General features: G+C 40.0%; 1 protein-coding gene across 3 annotated transcripts in view; it reads left to right on the top strand.

The window, feature by feature from the left end:
- UVSSA (UV stimulated scaffold protein A) overlaps positions 1 to 18827 on the top strand; it is a 103419-nt gene that overhangs the window by 4550 nt on the left and 80042 nt on the right. For 2 of the 3 annotated variants that reach the window (XM_038399924.2, XM_038399925.2), the window contains exons 4-7: positions 4700 to 4820; positions 5990 to 6427; positions 7583 to 7692; positions 8591 to 8719. In XM_038399924.2, coding sequence (XP_038255852.1) covers positions 4700 to 4820; positions 5990 to 6427; positions 7583 to 7692; positions 8591 to 8719 — 798 coding nt within the window. The remainder of the gene's footprint in view (positions 1 to 4699; positions 4821 to 5989; positions 6428 to 7582; positions 7693 to 8590; positions 8720 to 18827) is intronic. The other variant, XM_043512671.1, reaches the window with a different exon arrangement.

Genomic DNA, 18827 nt, shown 5'->3' with positions numbered 1-18827 from the left:
GTGTTCAGTGGGTACATAACTTATTAGGTGGGCTAGAGGGGATGTACAATCTGGTGTTTCAATACATGGATGACGTTTAGCTCTTTCTGTCTCAGGTGAAGCCAGCTGGTATAAAGCCTGTGGTCACGTATGGCTAGATTAATAAATTATAAGGTCAGAAGGGACCATTGCGATTAATTAGTCTGACCTCCTGTATCACACGGGTCATAGTACTTCCGTGAATTAATTCCTGTTTGAATTAAAGTATATCTCTTAGAAAAACATCCAGTCTTCATTTTAAAATTTGATAGTGATGGAGAATCCACCATATCCCTTGGTAAATTGTTCCAGTGGTTAAATACCCTTACTGTTCAAAATTCAGCCTTGATTCCAGTCTGAATTTGTCTCACTTCAGCTTCCTGCCTTTAGATCTACTAAGGGGCTAAGTAGTCATGCGATGGGGAGGGAGAGAAGTATTATCATGGATCAGAAACCAGATAGTTAAGAACACCATTGGTCAACCTTCATTATAGCAAAAGGCTAATAGTGGGATGGCATAGAGCGCTGTATTAGGACTGGTGTTTGTAAATAATAATTTGTAAAAGAGGATGAACGATGACATGAGAATTTGGAGATGAAACAAAACTCTTGGTTAGTTACAATTAGAATACTGAGGAACTTCAGAGGGGCATACCCAAGCTCGGTGAATAGGTAACACAATGGCAGATAAATGCAAAGTAACATTGGAGGAAATTTGAACTACGCATACATCTCTTGGGGTTCTAAAATAACTACTGTTCTAGGAAAAATACTAGACATCACTGTGGACAGCTCATAGATTATCCAAGCAGAAAGAGGCCATTATGACAGTCTAATAATCTGACTAATAACAGGCCATAGAACTTTACTCCACCAAGCCCATACCTTTTAGAAAAGACATCCTACCTTGAGTTGAAGACTTTAAGTCAGAGATTTCACAACATTTGAAGATAAGTAGCTGCAATGGCTGATTGCCTTGACTGTCAATTAGCACTGTTATTTCTAATCTGAATCTGTCTAGTTTCAATTTTCTGACATTGGATCTTATGCCTTTGTGTTAAATTAGAGTCTTTTACTAATGCTTCTGTTCCACATGTCAGTATCTGTAGACCATGATCAAGGTGCCTGTTAACCTTCTCTTGGATAAACTAAATAGATTGGGTTTCTTGAGTCTTGCTATAAAGCAGGTTTTCAAGACCTTGAATTATTCTTTGTAGTTTTATTTCCCATTTGTATAGGTACCAGCGCTGGACACAATTCTAGTAATGGTCTCACTCATGCTATAAATAATTGTAATACTACCTCCCTACTTCGAATCAGTATCTTCTCTATACTAATCTGAGGATTGCATCAGCTCTAACAAAGACCTCTGCTCAATGTTCAGTAATAGTAAAAGAAGCAAAGAGAATTTTAGGATACGTAAGGAATGGGGTCTGACTAGCACAAAGGAAAAGGCATCTACTGCTAAGACCAACAGAGGCTAACTCTGATCTAAACAACGACACCCAGCATAATTTCTCAAACTCACTGAGCTAACATAGAGTAATTGTATTTTAGCTTTTTAGATGCTCTTTCCCTATATCGGGGTGCCCAGCCTACGGCCCTCAGGCAGTACAATGCCCACCAGAGCATTTTATGACAACCGCAGCCTGCTTCAACACAATATACTAATGGCTGATTCATTAGTCTTTTGTCGTCATGTTTACATCATTTTTAATTCACACAAGTGTGTAAATAGACAATACTGTAAATCAATACAGGTGACGTTAAATCTTATTAAAATATGTAGAATCTGTTTGGCCCACACAAGATTGTGCTTAGCTTTATGTGGCCCTCCTGTGTAAAAAGTTTGGGCACCACTGGCCTATGTAAGGATGAAACTGCTGCATGAGAGGTGCCACAATGAGAACACATGATTGGGATTTGGGGAGTCTGGGGTTCTAATTCTGATTGTCACTAGCTCACTGTGCAACCTTTTCACAAGTCAAAAATCCTATTTAAATGTTACCTACTAATGTTAGATGCACTTATTATAATTAAAGATCAGAGGAAACTTTCTGGGTTTTATTTCCATTTATTTACTTTGTATGTCTGACATCACTGTATACAATTTTCTTTGTTCACTGAAAGAGCCACACACACAATGTGGGGAAAGAAATATTTCTAAAAAGCAAATTTGATTTGTAAAACTACTAACACTGATGAGGGGTATCAAAATCAGGTGTATTCATGCAACTGCCTTTGTCTCGCTGTAGATATAAATGCCATTTTCCCCCTTAAATTTACTATATTGCAAGTCCCTCTGTGTGTCAGTTACTTTGTAAAACTGGAATATTGCCTACACCACCCTTAGTTTCAAGCAGTTTACAAATATTAGTTAAGTCTCACTTCATTCCTGTGTGGTAAGGTAGAATTTGATTCACAAGAAGATTAAGGCCTTGATGGAGCAAAAAACGTATGTTCATGTGCTTAGACTCAAAGCCCTGTGGTTTGTGATTAACTCCCACTGACTTCAGTAGAATTTAATTTTCAGTAGTTCTGTGCTTAAAGTCAAACAAATGTGTAAGTGCTTTGCTGAATTGGGGTTTAAGTAATGTGCCAATGATTGCACAGAGAGTAAATGACAAACACACATGACTGGACAACAGTGTGTGAAATCCAGGACAGGAACAGACCTGATTTTCCTGATCCCTGGCTAGTGAAGTACAGGTGAATGTTGTAGAGGAGAGGTCTTGGAGGAAGCAAAATGGAATGCTTGTTCGCTACGCACTTATAGTTTGATCTCCAAATGATACAGGCATTTATTATGTGTGTCAGATTTTGCGCTCCTACTATAATTAATTATAGTCATGTGAAAAAGGGCGGTGATCTAAAGCACATGATCTTGAGGACCTTATGTGGTCTTTACATCACAGCAAAACAAAATCTCAGAAACATCATTTTATTTTGAAATACGGTTTGTTTCATGTACAACAATTATGACCAAAGAAAATTTCATCTGGATGTTCAGAATGTGAATTTAGCATCTGGGGAGGGATTGCTAATTCCATGAGAATAATGGTTCCTAAGTATTCCTTGCATAGCACTTTACAATATAAACTAGCATTGAAGTTAGTGCATTGTAGAAGAGCTGTGTGTGGCATAAAAGCTTGTCTCTTTGACCAACAGAAGTTGGTCCAATAAAATAAATTACCTCACCTACCTTGTCTCTCTCATTGAAGTTAATGGAAGTTAGTTGATGGTACTCAGTAACTTGCAATATGAGATGTCTCGTAACTAAACTATAAGGTCTAAAGCAGGGGTTGGCAATCTTTCAGAAGTGGTGTGCCGAGTCTTAATTTATTCACTATAATTTAAGGTTTTGCATGCCAGTAATACATTTTTAACATTTTTAGAGGGTCTCTTTCTATAAGTCTTCAATATATAACTAAACTATTGTTGTATGTAAAGTAAATAAGGTTTTTAAAATGTTTAAGAAGCTTCATTTAAAATTAAATTTAAATGCAGAGCCCCCTGGACTGTGGCCAGGACTCTGGCAGTGTGAGTGCCACTGAAATCAGCTCGCATGCCGCCTTTGGCACACGTGCCAGAGCAAAGCAACCAAAATTCAGCTTTTTCTTAGTGCTAGCTCATAGATTTACACACCAGAATATAATTTTTTGGAAGGAAAAAAATTTAAATTCTCAGGCCTTTTCATGGGCAAATTAAAACAACAAAGCAAAAAAACCTAACATTTAAAATTAATAAAATCAAAGCAGTAGTTGGAGCTACTGTAAGGTGCATGACTTAAATTGTGTTCTGTGCTTTTAAAAATAAGAAACAAAGTAGGAGTAAAATAAAAAATAAGATTTTGAGAAAAATCCACCGAAGCCAGGAAGTTTAGTGTAAAAGCCAAAATTCAGTGATTTAACTCCATGTTGCAGAGGATATGGCTAGCTCCTGGACTGGTTGGTTTCCTTCCATGCAAAGTTATTGGGAAAAGCGTGTGCAAGTAGCCATTTTGGCTTTTATTCTAAAATTCTTGTTATATAGGTCAACCTAGCATTAGTTTTTGCACTCCCCATTACTTAAGCGAGGGCCTCCCAAAATTATAAATTGTACATATAGATTCGTCTCTTTGGTCTCAGACAGAAGAGAGAATGTTCAGGCTTCTGCTTCCTATGATCTCATTTTCCCTTCTTAATGCCTTTGATTCTCAGCAGTCACTAATAAAAAAAAAAAAGTTACCATAGTTGTTGTTTCTGGGAGAAGGGGCAATAAAAAGAAGTAGTATGGAGAGACCTACTGATGTTAGAGCAGTGGTTCTCAAAGCTGGTCCGCCGCTTGTTCAGGGAAAGCCCCTGGTGGGCCGGACCGGTTTGTTTACCTGCCGCGTCCGCAGGTTCGGCCGATCACGGCTCCCACTGGCCATGGTTTGCCACTCCAGGCCAATGGGGGCTGCAGGAAGGGCGGCCAGCATGTCCCTTGGCCTGCGCTGCTTCCCGCAGCCCGTGATCGGCCAAACCTGCGGACGCAGCAGGTAAACAAACCAGTCCGGCCTGCCAGGGGCTTTCCCTGGACAAGCGGTGGACCAGCTTTGAGAGACACTGTGTTAGAGGATATTCCATCAAAGACAGGAATATTGGGAGTGTTTCTTTCTTTCTTACAATGAATATAACACTTTTTTTCAATTCCTCCTCAGGTGGATTTTCAAGACGTAAATGTCAGAACTGTGGCTGAAAGGAGAAGGGAGGAGGAGAAGCAGAAACGATTAGATAACATTTACAAAGAGAAAGCCAAAAGAGCAGAAAAAGAAATGGAAGGTGAGATGTTTTGAAAACTTTAAAGTTTATTAAGGAATTATGCTCTATAAAATACAGCCTCCAAGAAAGCAGCTATCCAAGTGGCAATGGGCTGTAGAAGCGGATGAGGAAAGTAATGCGTATGTAGACATAATGTAGGGTTAAAAAAAGCAAGTGATGTAGTGCTAGGAGTTCAGGTAGAACGTGGGATGATACAAAAGGTAATTAAGTGTCTTGGGACCTGATTCAGTAAAGAACTTAGATATATGTGTAAATTTAAGCATGTGAAGAGTCCTGTTGAAGTCAACGGCTGTATTCACATGCTTAAAGTTAGACATGTGATTTAAGTATCTTCTGATTCAGGTGTTTCATGTAGAGTATCTGTGTTCCAAAAGGCATTGCTAAATACCACTGCAGGAATCCTGTTCGTGGTATCAGGGGGCCAGCAAAAGTTCCATGGATATCTGTGTGTACTGGCGGGCTGTTTTTTTAACCAAAGGTTTTATAGCAAACAAATTTCTACAAAACTGAAGAATGAGAGTGGGTGGGTGGTGTGGAGACTCTTACCATATAGTTTTTAAGTGTTGGTTTCACTTTCAAATACTTTTTGCGTGTGCGCTATGAATACTTGTGTGGCTGAGCGCTATGGACAGTTATGCATGGACATGGAATTTAAAACTGACTCTTTAAGTTTCCTAAAGTCATTTTTAGCTGAAATGTGTCTGGGTTGTTACTCGTGGGTGCATCAGTAGCCAGCTATAACAGCATAATTTCCAGGACTGTAGGATTATTACCCGGTGTTGTTGCTGAGAATAACCTTACCAGTCCATCTGCTCTACTTCATATTTTATGAAATAATTAAAAGGCCATCTCTGATGATGCTCTGAGATTTTTCAGGGGATAGGAAAGAGAATTGTTTCTATTTTGTGCCTCTTGAGACCAAAGAATATTATTAGTTTGATGTGGGGGACATTTGGAGGGGTGGAAGGCAGGCATGAGGATCCATGTGCATAGGAATGTATTACTGATTTAAAGATAAATGAATTACCCCTTTGACAGGTATGCTTACATTGCAAGCATTATATTGCCTCCTCATACTGGGGAATGGGAAAGAGAGTTTGTTCCACTTCTGAGCTGTAGACATTTTGTATCGCATGTAGTCATATTCTAAAACAATTATCTCCTGACAGAAATGTCCCAGGAAATCCAAGACACTCTGACAGAGATGGAGAATTGTTTCCGGCTTTTGATGCCAGATCCATTTGACTTCACTGTGAATGATGCAGAGTTAGAATCTGTCACAGAGAGGACTGCTAAAGAGAACAAACCTACTTCCTCCTTATCCATGCAGATAGCAGATCGCCAGCCATCTTTGCTTGGACAAATGGATGATGAACAGCCTTGTTGCAGCAAGGACCTTCCTTCTGTTTCCCCACGTCTAATAGTAGATAGAAATAGGGACCTGAATGAAGAGTTGGAGCTGCCTGAGCAAAAGGAAATAGACAGAGGGGAATGTTCAGAAGCTGAAATAATTGCTGCTGCCACCGATGATGACGACTATGAAACCTTTGTTAGGAACCATGGGCTTGGTTCTCATAAATACGCTCTCAACCTTGAAATCTCCACAGGTACCTAGTACTGTACCACACAGCCAGCTTGAGAATGTCTGTATATGAAGTGAGACATTAACTGCAAAACTTAATATTTTATATTTTAGCCCTTTCTAGAAGATCCCCTTCTACTTCTGGCCACTCCTGTGGTAACCGTCCTTCAATGCAGATTGTGTTGGACATGCTTTACAGATTGTACTAATCAACTATTTTGGTTAAGATTTAGTATATGGCATTGTTAATGTATTACAGCACCTAGAATAAGACAGGTTTCCTATCCTGAATTGCTTGCATTCTGTGTGCAGGATATATATAACTTTATTTGGAGGGGGAGAAGAAGGCGGTGTTTCAATGCTTTCAGCACTTACCTCTTTAAAATTAGTTACCTCAGTCATGACCCTACAATAATATGCTTGAGTTATAGTGGGGAAACATTTTTTAATATGACAATCAAACTCTCAACACTTCGTAAAGACTTATCATAAAATAGTGAATAGAGTGCTGATAGCAAGGATTTTAAAATATGATTTTTAATATCATTTCAAGAGGTTGAGTTATTTGTAGAAAAGTCAGGTACACTTTATGCTTGATTTTTAAAAAGTCTGGTGCCTTACTGTAAACTGTACATGTACATACAGTTAACTACAATTTCACATGTAAATGGCTAGGAAGATATATAACTGGCCATTTCTGCATACATCTCTGGGAATTATGAAAGCTTGATGGGCATTTGCATTTTTTGCACAGGTAACTACATTCCTGCCTTTTTGAAAATCAGGCTCCTAGAGTTGTTGTTTGGGGCAGGGACCAAGTTTTCATTGTTTGTACTGTACCCAGCACAGTAGGGTCCAGATCCCTGATTGGAACCTCTAGTCACTATTGCATTACAATTATATCCTTGATTCGTATGGTGATGCCTAAGCTGTGTTGGTTTAGCAGCCCTTTTTCAGAGTTATTCAGCATAATAAAGGCGTTTTCCCTTCTTTCTCTTTGGTCTTTGGGTTAAGTATTTTTAGCATTAATGCTGAACATAGTAATATTTTGTCACTCATCGCTGAAGAGATCAGTTATGTTAGAAAGTTTCATGTTCTGCCATCTCCACTTATATTGTCGGTTCTCAGTGAAGATGCTAACGATACCATGCTTGTATATTTTTTCCTCCCTTTTCAACAGATGTGAAAGTGCATGAGAATGAAGACAATACTGCCATAATAAACAATATCATAGATGCGCACAAACTCATCAGAAATAAATTCTTGCCATCTGTGCAGTCTTGGATTCAGGTGAGATGATTTCTGCCAAGAAAAATAAAAAAAGCTCTTTCCCTTTTTCTGCTTGCTTTCAGCCTGTCTTTCATAAAATGCTAACACCCATTATAAAACCATGTAATTTGGGGACCCACATAAAGACCATCTTGCCAAAAGTTACAAAAGCCTAAAGATGGTGTGGCTGCACCAAACTCAGCATCTGGGTGCAAAATAAAGGCTTATGTGTACTTATGTGTTGAATCTTTGGTCTGTACGTGTGGCAAAAACAACAACAAGCAATAAAAGTAGGGGAGGGTAAAGTCTGAAGAAAACTAAACAAAGCCAATTAAACTGAGAAAAAGTAATTGGTATAAGTATGTGAGGCAGGCAGGGTGGTAGTAATTGGCTAAATATAAATCTGAGTTAGAAACTGGCTGTCAGTGTTGCATCACTTTTATTTGAGTGCATTCAACATTGCTTAAACTACCTAGCACAAGCTTTTCATTTTTGGAGATGTCAGTTTAAATATGGCCTATATGGTAGGTTTAAAGTGAAAATGAATGTCTTTGAGCTAAGTCAACATTAGAAAATCACTTTTTCATTCAGCACAATTGGTAGTCTCTGCTCAAGTGTCCGTTGCAGGGGATAGCAATTTTGTATGGTGAGGTGCACTCATGGAGGAAAACTTGTAAAGCATCTGCCTACTCCTTGGTTGACTCTAGCTGCTGCTATTAGCTCTTACTACCCCAGTTAAAAAAAGTTTTTGAAAGAAGTTCAGGTAAAAGGAGAGAATTGGGATCACCAGTGATTACTTAGCGTAAGAGCAAACTGCTTTATTGCGTGGCATGTTACAAATGGATGAAAACCAAGATTTTTTTTTTCTTGGGGATGTGTGTAGCAGAAAAAATAAGAATGTATATCTCTTGCTTTGTAGTTGTTCACCAGAGCAGGAATAAATGATGGTTGTCTAAGATGTGCCATTGATTTTAAGAAAAAATTAGAGACTGCTATGGAGAAACATAAGGAAATGAACATTGACTATAAAGAGAGGAAAAGAAACGTGGTGAGTGTTTAAAATTAAACATTTTTTGAGTAGACTCTCAAACACTTGACTTGCACACAGAAAAAAAAATGCTGTCAAAACATTTCCTTGTAGGCCCTAATTCTCACAAACACTTAAGCATGTGCTTAACTCTCTATATTTGAGTAATCCTTTAAGTAATCCATTTGACTTCAATATGACTACCTACATGAGCCAAGTTAAGCACATGCATAAATGTTTGCAGAGTCGGGGTCTTCATTATTAGATAGGACATCAACACTGGCAGTCTTCATTTTTTTTTATATAGTGAGGTAGTTAAATTTTAGAATTCTCTTTAGTCCCAGTTTCTTCATGAACAGTTTGTATTGTGTCCTTGGTCTCTTCTGTGTTGGCATTTGTCTTCTCTCATTACAATACATATTGTTGTTACCATTTTATTTTGAAACATGGAAAACTATGCCAACACCTCACAAATCAGAAAAAAAGATGTGATCCCTCATTTACAGTGCTTACAATCTACAGAGGTTGGGTGACAGACTTGGAAGCCTCTCATATAATTAGCTATCACATGGTGCTTTAATGCTCAGAGTGTTTCACAAAGGTTATTCCCAGTGAAAATTTTGTGAGATGAGAAAATTGTAATATCCTCATTTTACTATGCCACAGAAGAAGTCAGAGCTAACTACTGTTTTACTATGTGAAGAAACTGAGGCAGAGAGATTAGATGACTTGTCCAAGGCCACAGAAGAAGTCAGTGGCCCCATATATACATCCAAAACAGAGTTTATTAAGAATTGTTAAACTTGTTTGTGGTCAAATAGCACTTGTTATATTGTTTGGTATAAATGGCCAAACTATATTTTTTAAAAACTAATTATTTTAGGTCAGAGTGTCCAGAAGTAAAACATGGCTTTTAACTGAGTTATAACAGTTTATCTCTGTCACCGCAGTCTAGACTAAATTGTTAGTCAGTCTGATTCAGCCACAGTGAAGTTCATCAACTGTTGTTAAACTCTGTTTGGCTGTATAGACAAGGCCAGGTTGGGATTTTTGAATTTCTGGGTCCCAGCACATCTCCCTGGTACAGCTATGTATATTATCCAGCTACGAATGCCAACGCTGAATGAAAGATAATATTTCAGAAGACTCTTTTGCCACTGCTTTCCCGTCAATGGGAAAGCACATAACTAGCTATGGAGGAGTCAGCATAGTTGCAGCCATCCCTGTTGTCTTTTTTTTATGGGAAAGGCTGCATATGCTGGCCGTCTGCCCAGAATATTGATTACTATCTTTTTTTATAAGATTTGAAAGACATTCAAGCCTTCATTATATGAGTAGTATAAAATAGTGCTGTTACCATACTTGTTCACCATTGTTTGTTGTCAGGTTCAAATGTTGTAGAGTATGCAGCTAGGAAAAGGGAAATATTTAATAATTCGCTTATTTTGAATGCAATATTATTTGACATCTTAATAGAATTTAAGGCATGGAACTTGTTAAGAGATGTTGGAAAATAAATGAATAGCAATTCTTCCATGTCTTTCATGGTGAAATGCCCAAACTTGTTCTTAACTAGTGCTGAGTTACTTAAATTTAAGCTGTGAATGAGGGGGATAATGAGCTGCAGAAGCATTTTCATAAAAAGCCTATGGTTTTTCTATGTGTGTTGGATTATTTAGTTGAAACTTGACAACATTTTTAAAAAAATGTAAAAATCCAAGTCCAACGGTCCAGCAAGGCCTATCAAACAAAGAATGTTGTGCCCTGATCCTGCTAGGACTTACGCCCATACTTCATACAGCATGAGTACTTCCATTGGCACTAACTCAAATTCATGAACATCAGCCCCTGTATAAATCTTTGTAGAGTCAGAGTCTTAGTCCTTCCCATAACACAGTCTTGCTCTCTTTTGGTGCTGTCCTCTGTATCCCTGGAGCTAAGAGAAATGTCTGATATCCTGATCGCTGAGCATCAATCTACATACAGCACTGCAAAGATCAGGACATTAACAGATTTTACATATAACTGCTAGCACACTGAGTCAGCAGAATGGCACAGCCGGGAGTGTAGATATGCACCATGTGCAGAAATAAGAGGGAGGCGAGACCATGCAAGAACTGAAGAGAAGAAATGAACCAAGTAGGATGGTTACTGTGGAAAAGATCACTTGTAAGTTTCCGTCTGCTGTAGATATAACATAAGCTGTATGTTACGACAATTGATATCAAGTCATTGTTATGTACCAGGGAGCAATTGCAATCTGCAAAGTAAATGGTGTTAGATGAAGATTATCACACTAGGTACAGGAGAATTGTTTGCATATCTGCTCATCTCCTTAAGTGTTGTCAAGACTCCCAATTAAAGTCGTGTCTGTATCTTTCAGGGAGAACATGTTTCATTTTAGTGGTACCACCAAAGTGGCAAAATGTAAAACAGAAGGTTAGGGACTTACAAAATATGCTTCCATGACTGCTGCAGTGGCAACATCAGGAGGATTCGTACTATTTTTATGCAGTTACCCTGTTCTTTAATAGACCAGCAAGAATGGAGGCTCTATCAAAAGTGGCTCCTCAGATCAAAATGGGTTTGTAGTCTCAGCTACCCACGCCTTTGCATAAAAGATGAGCAGTCACTCATAGTTCTATGTAGTCTTCACTTGGAAGGAATTTACGAGTCTCCCTTTGCTAGGGATACAGGTGTACTTTGCTAGTTCTGTGCTCAAGATGTTAATGAAATTGATCCTGAACTGTTTGAATAAGGGAATTAGTACTAGCCTTTCCAATATACTGATTCTTTGAAGAATTGTCTTTTGAAATATTCTTTTCTACTCTTGGTGAACATAGCATCTAGAGTAGTAGTAATCAGCCTTTATATATTTTGTGTGGTATCTCCAGTGTTGCAAACACTTGTGATTTTTATCTTGACTCTGATGATACTTGGTGTTTTTTTCTTAAAGCCCCAGCTCCTGGAGACAAGTGATTACTTACGTCGTCTCAGCTTTCATTTTTTTAGGCAAGTTTTTAGTCCTTCTGCTTGCAAAGGAAAGCCCAAAAATGCACCCTAAAGACTCAGAAATGAGCAGGCAAATCAAAAGAATCCGAGGTTTATTATTTTTAAATCTCATGATTTGTAAAGCTAATTTCATGATTTGTAGGGCCCTGCCTTGTCTTTTTTGAAATTGTGGGATGGCACTACTGTATCTTCCGCAATCAGTGGGCATCTCTGCTTTCTCCCTGCTATCCCTCTGAACCAGTCCACAGATGCCACCCTTTTGTTTTTCCAGTTCTTTCTCATATATAGGGCCCTACCAAATTCATGACCATGAAAAATATGTCATGGACCATGAAATCTGATATTCCACCAAAAATCTGGTCTTGCTTGTGCTTTTACTTTATACTGTACAGATTTTATGGGGTAGATCAGCATTTCTCAAATTGGGGATCCTGACCCAAAAGGTTTCAGAATAGCAGCCGTGTTAGTCTGTATTCGCAAAAAAGAAAAGGATTACTTGTGACACTTTAGAGACTAACAAATTTATTTGAGCATAAGCATTCGTGAGCTACAGCTCACTTCATCGGATGCATTCGGTGGAAAATACAGTGGGGAAATTTATACACACACAGACAGACAGAACATGAAACAATCGGTTTTATCATACACACTGTAAGAAGAGTGATCACTTAAGATGAGCTATTACCAGCAGGAAGGAGGGGGGGAAGGAGGAAAACTTTTTGTGGTGATGATCAAGGTGGGCCATTTCCAGCAGCTGACAAAAACGTCTGAGGAACAAGGGTGGGAGGGGAATAACATGGGAAAATAGTTTTACTTTGTGTAATGACGCATCCACTCCCAGTCTCTATTCAAGCCTAAGTTAATTGTATCCAGTTTGCAAATTAATTCCAATTCAGCAGTCTCTCGTTGGAGTCTGTTTTTGAAGTTTTTTTACTGAAGGATAGCCACTCTTGGGTCTGTAATCGTGTGACTGGAGAGATTGAAGTGTTCTTCAACTGGTTTTTGAATGTTATAATTCTTGATGTCTGATTTCTGTCCATTTATTCTTTTACGTAGAGACTGTCCAGTTTGACCAATGTCCATGGCAGAGGGGCATTGCTGGCACATGATGGCATATATCACATTGGTAGATGCGCAGGTGAACGAGCCTCTGATAGTGTGGCTGATGTGATTAGGCCCTATGATGGTGTCCCCTGAATAGATATGTGGACAGAGTTGGCAACGGGCTTTGTTGCAAGGATAGGTTCCTGGGTTAGTGGTTCTGTTGTGGTGTGGTTACTGGTAAGTATTTGCTTCAGATTGGGGGGCTGTCTGTAAGCAAGGACTGGCCTGTCTCCCAAGATCTGTGAGAGTGATGGGTCGTCCTTCAGGATAGGTTGTAGATCCTTGATGATGCGTTGGAGAGGTTTTAGTTGGGGGCTGAAGGTGATGGCTAGTGGCGTTCTGTTATTTTCTTTGTTGGGCCTGTCCTGTAGTAGGTGACTTCTGGGTACTCTTCTGGCTCTGTCAATCCGTTTCTTCACCCCAGCAGGGTGGGTACTGTAGTTGTAAGAATGCATGATAGAGATCTTGTAGGTGTTTGTCTCTGTCTGAGGGACTGGAGCAAATGTGGTTGTATCATAGAGCATGGCTACAGACAATGGATCGTGTGGTGTGATCTGGATGAAAGCTAGAGGCATGTAGGTACGAGTAGCGGTCAGTAGGTTTCCAATATAGGGTGGTGTTTCTGTGACCATCGCATTAACACTGTAGTGTCCAGGAAGTGGATCTCTTGTGTGGACTGTTCCAGGCTGAGGTTGATGGTGGGATGGAAATTGTTGAAATCATGGTGGAATTCCTCAAGGGTTTCTTTTCCGTGCGTCCAGATGATGAAGATGTCATCAATGTAGCGCAAGTAGAGTAGGGGCATTAGGGGACGAGAGCTGAGGAAGCGTTGTTCTAAGTCGGCCATAAAAATGTTGGCATACTGTGGGGCCATGCGGGTACCCATCGCAGTGCCGCTGATTTGACACTACGGTGCTAATAAGCGATGGTCTTATATTTTCCACCGAATGCATCCGATGAAGTGAGCTGTAGCTCACGAAAGCTTATGCTCAAATAAATTTGTTAGTCTCTAAGGTGCAACAAGTCCTCCTTTTCTTTTTTGACCCAAAAGGGAATTGCAGGAGTGTTGCAAGGTTATTTTGCGCTGCCTTCAGAGCTGGGTGGCCGGAGAGTGGTGGCTGTTGGCCAGGTGCCCAGCTCCGAAGACAGCTCCCTGCCAGCAGCAGCACAGAAGTAAGGGTGGCAATACCATACCTTGCCACCCTTATTTTTGCGCTGCTGCTTTCAGAGGTGGGAAGCTGGAGAGTGTTAGTTGCTAACGGAGGGCCCAGCTCTGCAGGCAGCAGCGCAGAAGTAAAGGTGGCAATACCATACCATGCCATCCTTACTTCTGCACTGCTGCTGGCGGTGGCTCTCCCTTCAGAGCTGGGCTCCTGGTCAGCAGCCACTGCTCTCCAGCTTCCCAGCTCTGAAGACTGTGCCACTGCCAGCAGCAGCGCAGAAGTAAGGGTAGCAGTACCTCAACCCCCCCTACAATAACCTTGTGACCACCCCACAACTCCTTTTTGGGTCAGGATCCCTATAATTATAACACCATGAAATTTCAGTTTTAAATATATGAAATAATGAAAACTATGATTTTTTTAAAATCCTGTGACCATGAAATTGACCATGAATTTGGTAGGGTCCTACTCGTATATGCCATTTCTGATCTTTCTGTTTTTCATCTGTTTTCCTATTTGCTTTCTGCCTCCCGCCTACCTCCATTCATCATGCAGTTTCATACTGCTCAGGGTGGGTGTTTGAGAAAATAAGTTGTTGGGTTTTTTTAAGCTCTGTAGCAGAAAACCTGGCAAGAGGGGGTTGGGAAAGTTCTTTAAGTGTTGGTCCCTATGGTTATAGTTATTTGCACAGCTTTACCTTCTGTTCCTGCCTTCAGCTAGAGCCATGGGAGGAGAAGAAAGGGAGCTGCAAATGTTGTCCATATCCTTTGACTGTCCAGAGCCAGCCATCCACCCCCCTTTGTGTTGCCTTTATAAATATTATTGCATTAGCCATACACCCTGGTTGTCCAGATTCAAGCCCTTCTGGCAGACATTAAATAGCCATCACCACATTTCTCATTCTGTAAGAACTTCTATTGTTGAATTTTGGGGGTTGAAGGAGGGGCAGCCTGACCACATTGGTCAAGGATAACCAAACACAAGGATTACTGTTGGTACTCTTCAGTAAGTGAAAGTCCTTGTGTGCTTACACGATAGTTAAATTCATATCATCAGTGATTATTCCGGGACTGAGTTAGATCTTTACATCCCTTAAGAAGTGTCAGATTTTGAAAGTATATATGAGAGTTTAAAAGCGTCTGTGTGTGAATCTAAATTATGATTGAAATTTAGGGGAGGGTAAGAGGAAAGCACTTGCATGATTGGACATGTTACATTATTTTCTCTCTTTTTGTTAAAACTGTTCAGAATAATCTCAGTGCCCAGTAGAGGGAGTGCATGCTGCATGCTGGACATTTTCTTTTGCACTTCCTTTATCTAGAGCAGGTCATGGTCTTAGTGTGTACATGTTTTTATGTAAACTTATTGCAGCAGTACTTTGTCAGAGCTACTGTAATAAGTTAGTTCTCCGCTCTATTTAGTTGAATTATTGTAGTGGCACAGTTCTAGTTATTGGCTGAGATTGGTATTTATAATAGAAATACCTAATTTCAGAGGTTTAATGCCGTTTTAAGCATAAATTGCATATGGCCGAAACTTTGCTAAAATATTTCTAAATGGAATAATTTGTTTTTATTTTTATCTAGTTGTTATGCATGCCTTTTGTTCCTTTTATTTATTTTTTATTTTAAATCAGACGTTTGCATTTTTTTAAGATATCTTTTCTTAAAATGCCATATTTTGCAGATACTTATATCTGAATTGCTTTTCATTTTTAAAAGTTATAAAAGAAAAATCCATATATTGCATCTTAAAAATCATGCACAATATGATGCACAGCTACAGCATTTCCATAGAGACTAAGAATAATACTTAACACGTCAATAACATCTCTGTTGGACAGCATAGCACGTTCCGATGACTTCTTAATCTTTTTCACATGTATTTATAATAACCAATAAATTATATTTAAAAATGTAAGAAATGTACATGTGTCAAACTAGACAAAAACGAGTTTTTGAAACGAGGCAGGAAATTTGCAGTTACTCTATCTCCCTTTTGTATGCTGTGCAGGCCAAAAATGTTTGTTTTCTTCTGCGTCCCCTCATGTGTATGTTTCGTTAGTTTAGAGCTTAATTAAAACTGTGTTTTGGCTTGTCTTAAAATGCCTTCCTAAAATGGACTAAGCAGTTGTTTGTGCTATTATGATTTTTACCGTGAAATAGTTGACTGGACTATGATTTTATTTGTGGAAGAAGGAACACAACTGCATATGGTTTGTTTACAATATGTTGTGGTGGAGGAGCCTACAATAAGGGGAAGAGGGGACTATTGATGCTAGACCAAATCACTTAAAAATAACAGATGACAAAGTCTTTTAGAATGCACTAATATTGATAGACTGGCTGTGTTTTAATGCAGCAGAATAATGTAGATTTGAATGACAGAGAGTTTGGTAAAACCATAATTGGAAAGCTTTTGGGAAGATTTGAGTTTGCTACAATGAAATTGGATAGGTGGAATTGTGCCAAAAGTCTTCTAATTGCTTGTTAAAGACAGAATACCCTTACCTCCCATGAGGTTGTGTGTTCAGCAATTCTATAACATGCATTTTATTTTGTCTTGTTAAACATTCACGTTTAACCAGTCTAAATGTTTTTTAATTGTTTCATTAAGACACTGTTCCTCAAATAATCTTACTTTTGAATAAAGTTCTAACTCTTCAGTAATTTCTACTGTTTGGATGTAGGTTGGGGATTATTACTGCATTGTAGATTTCAGCATAATTCTAAATTGCAGTGTAAATGAGAAATCTAAATACAATAATAGAAATGCAGGGCTGGCCAGGACTTTGAGAGGTCACCTAGTCCATCCTCCTATGCTGAGGAAGTACCAAGTATACTTAAACCATCCGTGATGGGTGTTTATCTAACCTGTTCATAAAAACCTCCAAAGATGGGGATTCCACAATCTTCCTTGGTAACCTATTCCAGTACTTAGCAATCATTACAGTTAGAAAATTTTTCCTAATATCTAACCTAAATCTCCCTTGCTGCAGATTGAGCTGATTACTTCTTGTCCTACCTGCACTGCATGTGTAGAACAACTAATTGCCGTCCTTTTCATAACACCCCTTAACATATCTGAAGACTATTCACTCAGTCTTCTTTTCTTCATGCCCAGTTCTTCTTTGAGTGATTGCACATATCCATTCCAGTATTGGGATGTGTGTGTACCAGTGCACAGTTGTGCCACCCTGAATGGTACCGCTAAGGAGACAAACTCTGACAAGTGCCCTCTGGTGCCTCACACACAGCACGTAGGTATAAAGGGTGCAGTTCCCCCCAACCCTACTCAGATCCTTCCTACCACCTGTGACTGTTGTTGGAGCTCCCTTTGCTTGCTTCCGCAAACCTTTAATCTAGTGTGTAAATAGTGCCCATTGTAGTCTGTATAGTTGTTGTTAGTATAGCGTAAAAAAAAAAAGTGTGTGCATCTGGCATCCAGCCTTTGTACTGGCCCTGGTACCGGAGATATGCCATGCTCTCTGGGTTTCAAGCCCTGCTATTCTTGTGGTAAGGCAGTGCCTAACAATGACCCTCACCCCAGCTGCCTTAAGTGCTTGGAGGATGCTTGGATGAGTCTTCAATGTAGTATTTGTACGGGCTTTAAATCCAGTTCCAAACCCCCCTCCCCCCCCCAAAGGACAGCCAGATTGAAATATCTGCTGCTGGAATCAGTGCTGTATCCTCCATCTGAACCATCTACCTTGGTCCAGGTACTGAGCACCTCCAGTGTTACCAGTACTGAGAGATAGATCAGCATCACTAGTACTAAAGAAGAGGCACCGTAAATCGGACTCGGCACCAGGACCATCAGAGGATGCAAAGAGGTCGAGCTCATCTAAGGACTCAGGTGGAAGCTCAAAGAGGAGGCACTCCCCAAAGTACACCTCTAAGCAGAGGAGTTCAGTGGCTCCAGAGCCCACTATAGGCTTGTTGAGACTGTCTCCTGAAGTACCATCTTCGGGATCACCTCGCGTCCCGGTACCACAGAGTGCTTTCCTGGTACTGTCTACGTCTGAGACATATGAGGCTGCAAAAGAATTGTTGAACCTCTGGGTACTGCCGTCACTGGCAGTTCAGGAGTCTTGCTCGGCACTGGTTCCCAAGATATCAACTTTAGCGGCTTTACCTTTGCACCAGGCAGGTCCAGCTGATTGGGCCATCATGATACCATTTAAGAAAGTACCGTCTAGGGCAAAGCCACAGATGATCTCCCCAGCTCCCCTCTCTTCAGAGTCTGACATTTCCTTCCTGTTACTGATCGGTATGGCCCCACCATGGTTGCAAGAAGAGGATTCTTCATTGAACTCTGAAGTGAAATCCTGTGTCCCCCAGCCAAGCTGATTGTACCATCAGGAATATACCATCTGCCTGTCTGGTTTTAGCCTCCAGATCAACAAGGGGCTTACTGAAAGGACTCTTAGGCCATGCACAATTGTGGACCATGGCTGTACCAGTGGCCCATTTGAAACATATGGGGTTCCCCTCTTAATTGAGAGCATCCCCACATCCACGTCAGCTGGCTTCATCTACTGGCTGTCAGGAGCATTGACACTGCAAACACCCTAGCATTGGTATTGAGCCCATCACTGAAGATGCAGGACCCCTCTCAAGAGCATTTATGAGAGGAGCGGCAACTGGACCAGACCCTGGTACCATTGGTATCCTCTTCCTCATCCTCTGATGAGGCAGGTGTGGCAGAACCTATTTTCTGCCTTCTGATGATGATAAGATGCATCACGAGTTATTGAGGAGGATGGATATGGCCCTGGACATCCACTTGAAGGAGGTCCAGGAAAAATCACAAGCTGATGGCAACTATAGCTCAGGCTAGAATTCCTCTGC

The sequence above is a fragment of the Dermochelys coriacea genome, chromosome 4, assembly GCF_009764565.3.
Source record: "Dermochelys coriacea isolate rDerCor1 chromosome 4, rDerCor1.pri.v4, whole genome shotgun sequence".
NCBI classification, from domain to species: Eukaryota; Metazoa; Chordata; order Testudines; family Dermochelyidae; genus Dermochelys; species Dermochelys coriacea.
The sequence above is the reverse complement of the archived record's forward strand: the minus strand, read 5'-3'. Positions and strand labels throughout refer to the sequence as shown.